The sequence below is a fragment of the Antechinus flavipes genome, chromosome 2 (genome assembly GCF_016432865.1).
Source record: "Antechinus flavipes isolate AdamAnt ecotype Samford, QLD, Australia chromosome 2, AdamAnt_v2, whole genome shotgun sequence".
Lineage (NCBI taxonomy): Eukaryota > Metazoa > Chordata > Mammalia > Dasyuromorphia > Dasyuridae > Antechinus > Antechinus flavipes.
Genome location: NC_067399.1, coordinates 279036936 through 279049619, shown reverse-complemented (window position 1 = coordinate 279049619; position 12684 = coordinate 279036936). Strand labels below are relative to the sequence as shown.

Below are 12684 nucleotides of genomic sequence, written 5' to 3'. Positions count from 1 at the left end.
ACATGATATATATGAAAATATGTTTAGAAGAATTGAACATGTTTAACCTATATCAGATTGCTTGTTGTCTTGGGGATGGGGAGAGAGAAAAATTTGGAACACAAGTTTTTGTAGAGGTAAATGTTGAAAACTTATCTTTGTATGTATTTGAAAAAATAAAATACTATCAAAAAAGCTCTCAGTAAATGTTATCAACCCTGTTATACTTTCTCCTCTTTATCATTAAAACCCCTTTTTAAAAGCTGCTAGCTTTTGTTCCACTTTTGTTCCACTTCTCCTTTCCTAATCTTCAGAACTGTCTGCAATTTGCCTTCAGATTTCAATACTAACTTGAAATTGCTCATAATTTCTTATCAAAATTGATGGACTTTTCTCAATCCTCATCCCTACTGACTTCTCTCTGGCATTTAATATTATTGACTACCCTTTCCTCCTGGATACTTTCTCTGACCTGAGCTTTTGTTTTATTTTGGGAGATTGGGGGGGAAAGTGGAATCATACTTATTATGTCTCGCTTTTTTTGTTTTTTTTCTCTTTATTTTATTCTCCTCTCATAGTCTCTTTTAATGTATGATCATCAATGTCTTCTCCCTAACTATGGCTATGGTCCAATATTCTGTTCCAGGTCTCCTTCTCTATTCTGTCTTCACTTTCTTACTTGGTGTTCTCATCAGCCTCCATCAGTTTGATTATTATCTGCAGGAGATAAGAACTAATGGCCATCGGACTCTTAGATTAAGTTTAATTTGGAAATGAAATTGGGCATTTATAAGTCACTAAACAAAAAGATTTACTTTATCCTAATATAGCAAAGATATGCAACAGGAATACAGTAATCCTCATCTTCTGTACTCCGTATGGAGATACATCTGGGTCAGTAGATCATCAGGGCAAGACATCTAAGGCAACCACCAAATCTAAAAGGCTGAGATACCAAGGGGCTTGGACTTTTATGTCCTTAATCGAAGAAAGAGAGACCCACTAGGTCTCCTCCTAGGGAAAACTAATGCTTGTAGAAAGAAAGAGAAATTAATCTAACCTATGCTGAAAGATATTAGTCCTACTGCACTACCTTTATAGAGATTTTGATCAGTTGTAAGCATCTTGCTCTAGTCACTCTCCTCCCCTGAAGTCCTACCTTGTCAACTTCCTATTGGACATTTCATCAAATTGGATGACCTATAGACAATTCAAACTCAGCATACCCAAAACAGAACTCATTATCTTTTCCCTAAAAACCTACCTGCTTCCAAAATTCCCAGGCTATGCCTGGGGCACCACCATTCTTCCAGTCCCCTAACATCACAATCTTGGTGTCATTCTGGACTCTTTATTTTCACTCATCCTTAAATATTGATTCAGTTGTTCAATTTTATTTCTATTTCCAAACAATCCTAGAATCCATATTCTTCTTTTCATTTACAATTACCACACTAAATCAGATTTTTACTCTCTTCTGGAGTATTACAATAGCTTCCTAATGAGTCTCCTTGTCTCTAGTATCCCCCAATTTCACCATCCTCTGGCAGCCAAAATGATTTTCCTAAACCACTACTCAAGCCACATCATCGCCACTCCCTTTTCTCATTAAATTCCTTATTATTTTTATAAACTCTTCTTTGGCGTATTTGGAGTATTTAAAATGCTTCAAAATCTGACACCATCCCATCTTTTTAAACTTAGAATATATTACTCCTATTCACACACTCTACAATCTTAAAAAACTATGCTTCCTGTTCCTGTCTTTAATCTCTATAACTTTGTACTAGCTGTTCTCCATGTCAGATATACATATACACACACCCACATGCAAGTATGTGTGTGTGTGTATGTGAAGGTATTGATGTACAGATTATATACATAGACACATGCATGTATATGTGAGTGTGTCAGATATACATGTGTGCGTGTATGCCTTGTGTGTATATATATACACACACATATTCTCTCCCCTTCTCAGACTCTTGAATCCCTACTCTCCTTCAAGTCTCAGCTCATGCTGTATTGAGACCTTTCTTGGTCCCCTCAGCAACTAATGTCTTTCTTCCCAAAAATAAAATGTACCTGTTGTGTGTGTGTGTGTGTGTGTATAATGTATATTTATGTGCATATATTTTAGATGGAGACATGAAGAGTCTGACATGATCAAAAAAAAATGGGTACATACATATAGAGAGAATCAATAAGAGACTAAGAAGATGCACAGACTCAACACAACAATGCAATTTAATGCACTTCAATAAAATATTCACAGGGACAAGACGTTAGCATTCCACTTTGAAAGTAATGAAACTGGAAATCTCCCCACTTCAACAGTCTTATGATTAGACATGGTCTAAAAGCAATGTATGTCCCAGTTTGGCAATTTGATCATTTATCTAAGAATCAGCCTCACCTAAAACCCACAAAAATGCTAAAAATCTATGATTAATTTGGTGATCTGTGACTTGCTTTTTTGAAAAAAAAAATCATGTAAGTCTAGTGGTGAATATTCATAATGGAGAAAAATATCAATGTGGTATTTCATTTCCACCATTATCATTAATGGACTTCTGATACCAATACCAACACTGGTACACATGTGCCAGAAAGTAAACATCAGTCTCTTTCATTTAGGTGGGTCAATCAGCAAGTTGGCTTTTTCAAAGACAAATGATAAAATAAGCAGTTGTAAGGGTAGAAGTTATTTTACAGGACTAAACTTTAAGCCCTTCATTCTGCTTTGGGTTGAAGGCAGTGGTTTAGGGTTAGAAACCCTCCATTGGAGGAGGCTGGTCAAGAATGCAGATTTTCAGTCTTCTCTAATGTCTACCCAAATGTAGCAATGAGCGAAGACGAGCTGGGCCATTCCAAAATCCCCTGTTTAAAAAAGAAAGAAAGAAAGAAAGAAAAGACAGAGAAAGGATGTGTGATTAATAACAAAACCATCTAGATGCTGGAAAAAAAAAGAAATTACAGATCAGTGGGGAAAATTTAATATAATGTAGCTAGAATGCTACATAAAATAAAGGGTACCATACTTGAGTTTGAATTCATTCTCTACCACAGACTTATTGTTATCTCTCAGAGCCTCATTTTCTCCACCTCTCAAGCAATCAACCTGACCTGCCTAGTATGATAATACTGAAGAGTATCTGAAAAGCATAAAGTATTATATAAACATAAACTCTTATTATTAAGATTGTGATTTAGCTAGAAGATGCTCTCTGTTAGAGTGGGGAAAGATAGTGTGATGGACAAAAGACACCAGACTTGGGATACACCTCCTAATCTAGCAGGTAGAGTACCATTCTTGGAATTAGGAAAGGCTGCCTTGAAATACTAGCATTGACATTTACTAGCTAGGTGACTCTGGGAAAATCCCTTAACCTCTTTAAAACTAAGCTTCTTTATCTGTAAAATGGGGATAATAATACCCATAGCATCTTCTTTCACAGGGTTATTATGAAGCTCAAATGAGATAATATATGAAAAGCATTGTATAAAATTCACCTATCTTATGAGAAAGAAGACCATTTCCCTGAAAATATTTCTCTTGAACTCAGTCAGGTTACGATAATATGCTAGAAGTGGTTCTTATGAACTAGTTTTGTATGTGATTGAAATAATACTTACTTTAGCATTGCATTCCAATAGAGAATAGGCATCACATCAGCTTTCATAAGATACATGGAGAGTCGTTCTTTACTCTGGTCAAAGGGAAAGGTTTCTAGAGGCTGAGCATTGTAGTCAAACTCAGCAAGTATCACCCTGTTGTAGTTTGTAATAAGTGGACAAGATGTATACCCATTATACTGAAACAAATAAAGAGAAAAAGAGAGTGATACTCATTTATCTCAAACAGAGTAGACTTTTAAAGTCTTTAAAGAGATGGGTTTTTTTTTAAGATAATTAAAGTGATCATGGTAAAAAAAAAAATAGGGACAACAACTATGCATAAGCTAAGAAGAAGGATTTTTATGTATTCTAGGCTAAGTAACTCTTACAACAGTATACCTTTTTGACTGGTTTTTTATTCTTCATTACCAGGGAAATTGTGTGGTCAAGTATTCCAGACTGAGCAGCTATAAGAGAAAAATGAATAGTTAGGATGGCTCTATTCATTTTATTTCATCAGTTTGTAAATTATTTTCATTGTAAACAAGTTAGGTTGGAAGACAGGCAATATGCCCCACTACCACCACAAAGATCACATGCTACATAAAGTAAAGTGTACAATAATTGAGTTTGAATTCATTCCCTACTACAGGCTTATTATGTTATCTCTCAGAGCCTCATTTTTTTCACCTCTCAAGCAATTAACCTGACCCACCTAGTATGATACAAATCTCCTCATTTTCCCTATTCTTTCCATTTCTAGATTCCCAAAAATCTCTAGCTACTGGTGGAGGCAGGTTCATAGTCATCTGTTTCAACACACACACACACACACACACACACACACACACACAAACACACACATGTTCTAGAGTCAGAACTCATGAAAATTTGGTTTTAAATTTTTAGTGTGAGCATTTATTTATGCATCAGGAACCGATAAATGCTACAAATCAAGGTTTGATTTATTGCTTAGTTGATTTTCCAGACTTGAGAAAATAATGAAGAAAAATATTAATAATGTATGTTAAACTTAAAAGTATGTCATACATATTTCCCCCCCAGAGAGCTGGGTGTTAAATATTTATAAGACATTTCCACAATGGCCCACCTCTCTTCTCTGGTAGGAAACTGATGAACCTGCTCTGTTATGAAGAAGGGATTAAAAGGGTTAACAATTTCAAACAACAGGAACAAAAGGGAAGATTCGAGCTGCATCTCTCTACCTCAGGTTCTTATTCTTTTAGTGAATAACAGTAGCAATTTTTTTGGAGAGAATGCCAACATGTATTTAACTTCAAAATCTGTTAATTTGAAATAAATCCTCCTAGATATCACTGTTAATGAAGATGCAATATGGTGCTGGATTTGAGGTCAAAAAAAAAATCTAAATTTGAATCCTTAGATTTACCTGGGTATTTACTAGTTTGTGTTATTGTCAGTCCTTTAACCTCTGTATGCCTTATTTGTAGTTTTTTTATTTAATAAATGGTGACAAAATTACCAGTAACATTTATATTTGCATCAAATAATATATTGTTATAATTGCACCAGAAAAAGTACTAAACTGGGACATATTATTCCTGACCTACATCACCAGCATTAGCAAGATAGTAGCTATTTTGTAGTACCACAAAAGACAACTGAAAAGAGACAGTGTGGTACAGGGGAGATAGGAAATCAATTTGTAGTCAAGAGGACGGGGGATGAATCTCATCTCTGTAATTTATTCCCTTCTGGGACTTAGAACAAACCTTTTAACCTCTTTAAGATTCAGTTTCCTCATCTATAAAATACAGAACTTGGCATAGTAGGCACTTAGTAAATATTTACTGATTGATCTTAGATTCTTTAGTCAGTTAATCCAAAAGTTTTTATTAGGCACTTATTATTCAGAAAATTCCATAAAGCAAGTTTTTAAGTAGCCTACTTCTATAAATTTAGAAGAAATAGTTCTATTTAGGGGACCTCACCAGTCATTTTACAAATGAGAAATTGATTAATTGTTCTCACTTTAGAATAGGAGAAGAGGAGGGAGAGAGACACTAGTAATAGGCTTTGGTTGCCTGACTTGTAATCTACACAATATGAAGAGAACATGAGGATGGCTTTATGCCTCAAGTATGCTGGGATGGACTCCTATAGGTGAATATATGAAAAAAGGTACAGAGATAAGAGTTGAACAAGACGCAGGAATAAATGGACTGCAACCTGAATCACTGAAAGAAATCCAAATTGATGAACTAATACCTAATAATAATAATTTTTGTTATTATCCAGTTGTTTCAGTAGCATCCTACTCTTTGTGACTCCATTTGGGATTTTCTTGGCCAAGATATTAGAATGGTTTGCCATTTCCTTTTCCAGCACATTCGACAGATGAAGAAATTGAGGCAAACAGGATTAAGAGACTTTCCCACAGTCATGTAGCTAGCTATTAGTGTCTGAGACTGGATTTGAATTCAGGTCTTTCTGATTCCAAGTCCAGCTCTCTGTACACTCTGCCACCAGCTGCCCCCAGATCCATTGGAATATGAAGAAATACGGCAAATATTTATCATTAGTTATCATAGGAACTTCTTAGCCTAAATTTGAATTGGAAAAATAATGGCAATATTTTAATCCTACCTACTGCAGCTGCTGTCCTTGATGTGGGAAGGTTTGTACAGTCTCCAATACCAAAAACATTTGGGTATTTCTGGTGCTGCAGAGTTTCTTTGTTCACATCTACCCAGCCAGCAGCATCTGCAACAGGACTTTCCTTGACCACATCTGGTGGCCCCATGGGTGGAGTGACATGAAGCATCTCATACTAGGAGAAAAGAGAGAAAAGTAAACTAAACTTGTTATCCCTTATTCTTTTTTCATTCTTCTCCCTGTGGATAATGTCAGCCTAATAAGTCCATTAAGGTCGTATACATGTCAGATATATAACAAGTCTTCAAGCTCTATAAATTTACAGATTCTTTTGGCATGACATGCACTCTCTACCATCAATTCTCTCTCCACTCCAGTCCATCCTTTATTATATAATTGATTTTACTTGGAGTATCCTTAGGTTATTAATCACTTCAACAGACATTTTAAAGTACTTCTTGTGTGACATGGCACTGTGCCAAATTGATAATCCCAAGGACCAGTCTGACCTCTTTCCAAAAATCTTCAATGGCTTCTTATTACCTCTAGAATATAAATACCTCTAGAACAGAATACCTCTAGAATATAAACATCCTAGAAAATTACAGTTCTTAGAGGCTTGGAAGTTACTTAAAATTGACTACTATGGAATGTCCTTTTAAGATACCAAAAAAAACCCTGGCATCATAAGGTACATAAAAAGCTTTGTGAAAGTCTTTGTTCTCCTTTACTCTTGGTAACCATCTAGCTGCCTCAATGTCTGTGTTCCAGAGTAATAGTCATTAATGGTAACTGGAATTAAAACTTTTTGAAGGCATATATACCATATATCTTAAGAATACAGTGAAAAGCTGGTAGTTTGGGTACTTTTTTATAAAACTGACCTAGCCAGCTAAATTGTGCTGTAGATAGAGTGATCCGAGTTCCAATCTGGTCTCAACTACTTACTAGCTGTGTGATCTAGGGCAAGTCATTTAACCTTGTTTGCCTTAGTTTCTTCATCTGTAAAATGAGCTGAACAACACTGTGTGATGATCAACGATGATTGATTAGATCCTCTAAGTAATACAATGATCTAAGACAAGTTCAAAAGACTCATGATGGAAAATGCTATTTCACATCCAAGGAAAGAACAGATGGAATCTGAATGCAATTTGAAGAACACTATTTTCACTTTCCTTATTTTTTTTTGGGGGGGGGGGTTTCTGTTTCTTCTGTTTATTCTTTCCAAAATGACTAATTGGGGAATATGTTTTACACAACTGCATATGTATAATATACATATATACATGAATGTATATATAAATAATATCAAATTGTTTAACTTCTTAGGAAGGGAGGAAGGAAAGGAGGAGCTAAATACTGAACTTAAGATTTTATATAAAAAAATTAATATTAAAAATTATAATTGAAAAAATACAATACTATTGAAAAGAAACAATTAAGGTACTGGGAATGTTGACTCTAAGGAATAAAAAAGAACATCCTGTATGAAAATAAAATGAAATGAAATGAACTCCAGCATATTTACCAAGTAAATCACAAATGGAGTCACAAAGAATCAGACTGATGACTGAAATGACTCAGCAGCAATAATAAAGTCTTAAACAGCCTCTTCCAATATATGATGAAGAAAGCTGAAGCAGAACACAGTCCTCTGAAGTCAGAGGACCAGATTCAAATGAAAAATGAAAATGAAAAGTTAATATTTTTTACAATGTACTGTAGTTTGAACATTTTCTACATTGTATTGTAGTCTGACTTATTTAATTAAGCATTTCCCAATTTTATCTCCTTTTTTTTGGCAAGGCAATTGGGGTTAAGTGACTTACATAGGGTCACATAGCTAGTAAGTGTCAACTATCTGAGGCTAGCTTTGAACTCAGATCTTCTGATTCCAGGGTTGGTGCTCTATCCACTGCACCACCTAAGTACACCTGCCAATTCTATATTAATCTGATTCCAGTAGCACTCCAGAAGGTTGGGGTTGCTTGTGGCTGTTTGATATCTCTGGACTAGATGACCACGCTGCCCTCTTTGAACTCTAAATTTATGATCTGTGTCTGTAGATGCCATTTACTGAGGTCTCGGTCTCTTTCTCTCTCTCTCTCTCTCTCTCTCTCTCTCTCTCTCTCTCTCTCTCTCTCTCTCTCTCACACACACACACACACACACACACACACACACACACACACACACAATCTTGGACTCTACACCTTGGAAGAATCCTTTATGACTCAAGGAACTTCACAGCAACTCAAAGTAGGAGAGAAGAGAGCTGCCATCAGCATTATTTTTTTTTAAATATGAGCTAAAAGGCAGCATGCAATAGAGGATAGAGAAATGGCTTCACTCAGATAGACTTAGGTCCAAGTCTTGCCTCTAATCACATACTGGCTATGTAACTCTGGGCAAGTGAACTCAACCTCTGTCCTAGGAAATTTGTTAAGACTAAATTGCAGAAAATGTGTTGATTTGCCTTTGTAGAGGAATTCTTCTTACCCAGGTTTTCTTATGCCAATGAAATCACAGGTTTACTTCAGAAATTTTCCCAAATTATGTCATCCTGAACTTTCTGCCTTTATCAGTGTTATACATAGGCAGTCTCTCTCCTCAGACATATCCTTCTTGCCATCCTCCAACCTTTCTCATCTCATTTTTATTTCTACTAGTTTTCACCTGTCCAGGTGCCCCCATAGGGATAAGGAATGGACCCATGATTATATTGGTCTAGGGAATTCCCAGATGATTAAATTCCCTTAATTTACCAATTGCAATGCAAGATAGCATGGGATAGTTTTAGAATTATCTTAGAACAATTAAGTTATTTGTCCAAAGTCACACAATCATTATAGGATTTAACATGGGTCCTCTTCTGGATCACATGAGCAACAAAATAGTGGACTAGACATTTTCTCTGATCTCCACAATCTCTCAAACTTTTCCAAACCAGAAATTATGTACCAAAGATAAAGCAACTTCATCTATCTCCATGGTCTAAGACATCCAAAATCCAAAAGGTTTTTTAAAAGTCCAGAAACTGATGCTCGCTGACCCTGAGCACATTCAGCATTTCTCTCCCACTTCCCAAGCTATTTGACAGACAAGCTGTGCTGTCTGTCCAAAGATCCAAAGACCTGACATGGGTTTACATCAAAACCTATCCCTATGCTCTGTTCCCCTTCCCTCTTTACAAAAGAAATCCCAATTTCAGGTTATATGTCAAAGCTTAGGCTTTAACAGCCAAGATAACCACAGCTCTTTAGGAGCAAAAGTCTGCCAAGGGCTGCAACTGAGATGCACCAGGGCTGCAAAGTTCTAACTTACTAATAGCAGGTAAAACAAGTTCTGAATTGCTAGGGTATGTCCAGAGAATTGAAAAAACAGGTTAAAGAACAAGGCACAGAGCATATGGGGAGTGTGCAGCACTCTATCAAGTCAGACAGAAAAAGCATAGCATCCAGCTGGGGCCAGTTCTGGCCACCCAAAAGTCAGCTAAATGTTAAACAAGAGAGAGTATAGAGTGGAGAAGGGACCTTACCATGGAGAAGTACCTTCTCCTTCATCTGCAATAACTAACATTTTCTAGGAACAAAGCATGATGGAAAAGGCATGGGGAGTAAGCTTTAGAAGATGCACAAAGCATCTAGAGAAGAGGCGCTAGAATGGATACTTTGGAAACTTTGCATGAAGAATACAGAGAAATTGCAGAAGAATACTAGATAAATTATAACAGTCATGATTTAGATAATGAAGATCTAGAATAAACAGAAAAGATGAATAATGAAAAGGATTAGCAAAGTCCTTTTTGGAAAGGGATGCCAAAAAAGTGAAATTTAACCTGGGCCCTAAGTCATTCCAGAGATATCATACATGTCCCTATTCTATTAAAGGGTGATTTAACAGACCTTCTCTGGAGAAGAAACTGACATGAGTGTCCTTGGTCATCTTCTCTCCTCTGTGTATAGTATTTCACTTGTTAAACTCATCAATTCTTATGGATTCAATTAGCATCCCTATGCTGGTGAATCTCAAATTTGCTTATCTAATCCCAACCTCTCTGCTAATTGCCTATTAGACATCTCCAACTAGATGTTCAGTAGACATCTTAACATGTGCAAAACTAAACTCATTATCTTTCCCTCTAAATTCTTCCTTCTTCCTAACTTCTCTATAACTCTATAAGCGTCTAGAGTATCAATATTATCCCAGTCACTCCACTCCTCACTTTCTCTCACCTGCCATATCCAATCTATTGCCAAGGTCTGTCGATTTTACCTTCCTAAGATCCCTCCTAATGTCCACTTCTCCCCTCTGACACTGTCACTACCCTGGTACAGGCCTTCATGCCTGGACTATTCCAAAAACCTATTCATTCCCATCCTACCATTCAACTATGAGAGTGGTCTTCCTAAGACATAGGTCTTCACTATTGTCTCTTCTTTATTCAAACTCCATTGGTTTTCTATCAACTCCAGAACCAAATAAAAAAATCTGTTTGGTATTCAAAGACATTTATAAATTACTCTCCCCTTCCCCTATTAGAAAAATTACCTCATTTGATCCTCACCTACCCCTAAGAGATAGCTGCTACTGTTAGCTGTATCTGATAGGTGAAAAACTGAGGTTCAAAGATGTTAAGCTGGTATCTAAGGTAGGATATAAAAAGTGGTTCAGGTCCAGCTGTAGAAGTGATTCTACAAGAGCCTCTCAAGAGTGAGAGAGGCTACTCACCGAAATCACGTTAGTCTTTCCAGGATTGTCCAAATCCTCAAACACCGCCTCATGTTTTTCTGGCAAAACTTCAATAAGGTTTTGCCGATAATTCACATTGATGTTCCTGGCCTTGATAATTTCTTCCAGGGCATCTGCATATTTCTTAACCCCAAAAATGGCTCCCAGGGAAGTGTTGAAAATTATATTGGCATTGTCTCGCTTTCCTGTCTGAGGAAAAAAAATGGAGAAGGGCATGTGTGACCAGTAACTATCAAGAATGAACTGGCACTGCTGCTGTCTCTCTTTGAAGAAGAGTCTAGTTTTCTCATACGATTTAAGTCCTGTCATTGTGACTCTTGTACTTGACAAATTTGATGACCTGCTCTCATCTTACTCTCTACTAACAACATGGTAGTCGAGTGAGAACATGGGATGGGGTCAAAAGTGAAGGCAATAAAGTTGAAGGTTTGAACTGGAAATGCCCAGTGTTAGGAAATGATAAATCATTAGCACAGGCTAGAAATAAAAATAGATAAGGTATTAACAAGAAGAAATATAAATTTGGAATTACCTTTGTCAATACCAAAGGAAATGGTATTCTCTCCCAAAACCCAAAGTGGATAGAGGTGCTACAAGCTGTTTGGAATATCAAAATCAACCCAAGCCTAGTCAAAGACCTCACATATACACAACCACCACATTTCTAAAATTATAAGCCATATTTATGCCAAGAACAAAAAATATTATTATTATTATAAATTATAAGTATACATATATATATGTGTGTATATATGTGTGTGTGTATGTATATATGTGTATATATATATATATATATATATATGTCTTCAGGCCTTCAGATATAGAGATGCTAAATAACTTGTCCAGAATCACATAGCTAGGAGCAGCTGGTTGATGTAATAGCTAGTGTACCAGCTCTCAAGTCAGGAGGACCTGAGTTCAAATCTGACCTTAGATACTTAACATTTCCTGGCTGTGTGACCTGGGCAAGTCACTTAACCCCAATTGCCAAAGGAAAAGGAAAAGGAAGAAGAAGGAGGAGGAGGAGGAGGAGGAGGAGAAGGAGAGAGAGGGGGGGTGGGAAGGGGAGGAAAGGAGAGGAGGAGGGGGAAGGGGGGGAAGGGAGAAGAGAAGGGAGAGAGGAAGAGGAGGGGAGGAGGGAGAGGGGGAGGAGGAGAGAAGGAAGGAGGTAAGATCCAGAATCACATAGCTAGCTAATGTTTGAAGCAAGGTTGAAATTCAGGTCTTCCTCATTCTAAGTTCCACACTCCAATTACAGTGCCAAATAGCTTCTTAGTTAGCAGTACCATACTGGTAACTGCATAAATATTTTTGTCCATAGATCATGCCATATTTGGCAAAGTATGTGATTATCTGTATCTTTGAGAAGAACTAGTAATTACCTAAAATTCAACTTTTTTCAATTCATGCCTTTATATTAACCATTACCCTTTATCTCCCAGATCTTTTTAAAATTTATTTTAATTAATTAACTTATTTAATAATTTCTCCCAGTTCAAAACAATTTTTTTACATTTGTTTTTTAGATTTTGAGTTCTAAGTTCTCTCCCTTATCCCCACCCAATATTAAGAAACCATATGTGAAGTTATACAAAACATTTCTATAAAAGTCAAGTTATGAAAGAAAATATAGATCTCCTACTCTAGTGAAAATAAAAAGCCTTAAGAAAAATTAAGTTGAGAGAGAGAGAGAGA

At 36.4% G+C, this 12684-nt stretch overlaps 1 protein-coding gene across 4 annotated transcripts in view; it reads right to left on the bottom strand.

Annotated features, from left to right (window-relative positions):
• Positions 1-2208: 2208 nt before the first annotated feature.
• The window catches only part of SQOR (sulfide quinone oxidoreductase), a 67775-nt gene continuing 57299 nt past the window's right edge, over positions 2209-12684 (bottom strand). For all 4 annotated transcript variants that reach the window (XM_051977268.1, XM_051977271.1, XM_051977269.1 and 1 more), the window contains 5 exons: positions 10969-11178; positions 6226-6409; positions 3997-4064; positions 3616-3794; positions 2209-2859 (listed from right to left, as the gene is read on the bottom strand). In XM_051977268.1, coding sequence (XP_051833228.1) covers positions 2802-2859; positions 3616-3794; positions 3997-4064; positions 6226-6409; positions 10969-11178 — 699 coding nt within the window. In that variant the 3' untranslated portion in view covers positions 2209-2801. The remainder of the gene's footprint in view (positions 2860-3615; positions 3795-3996; positions 4065-6225; positions 6410-10968; positions 11179-12684) is intronic.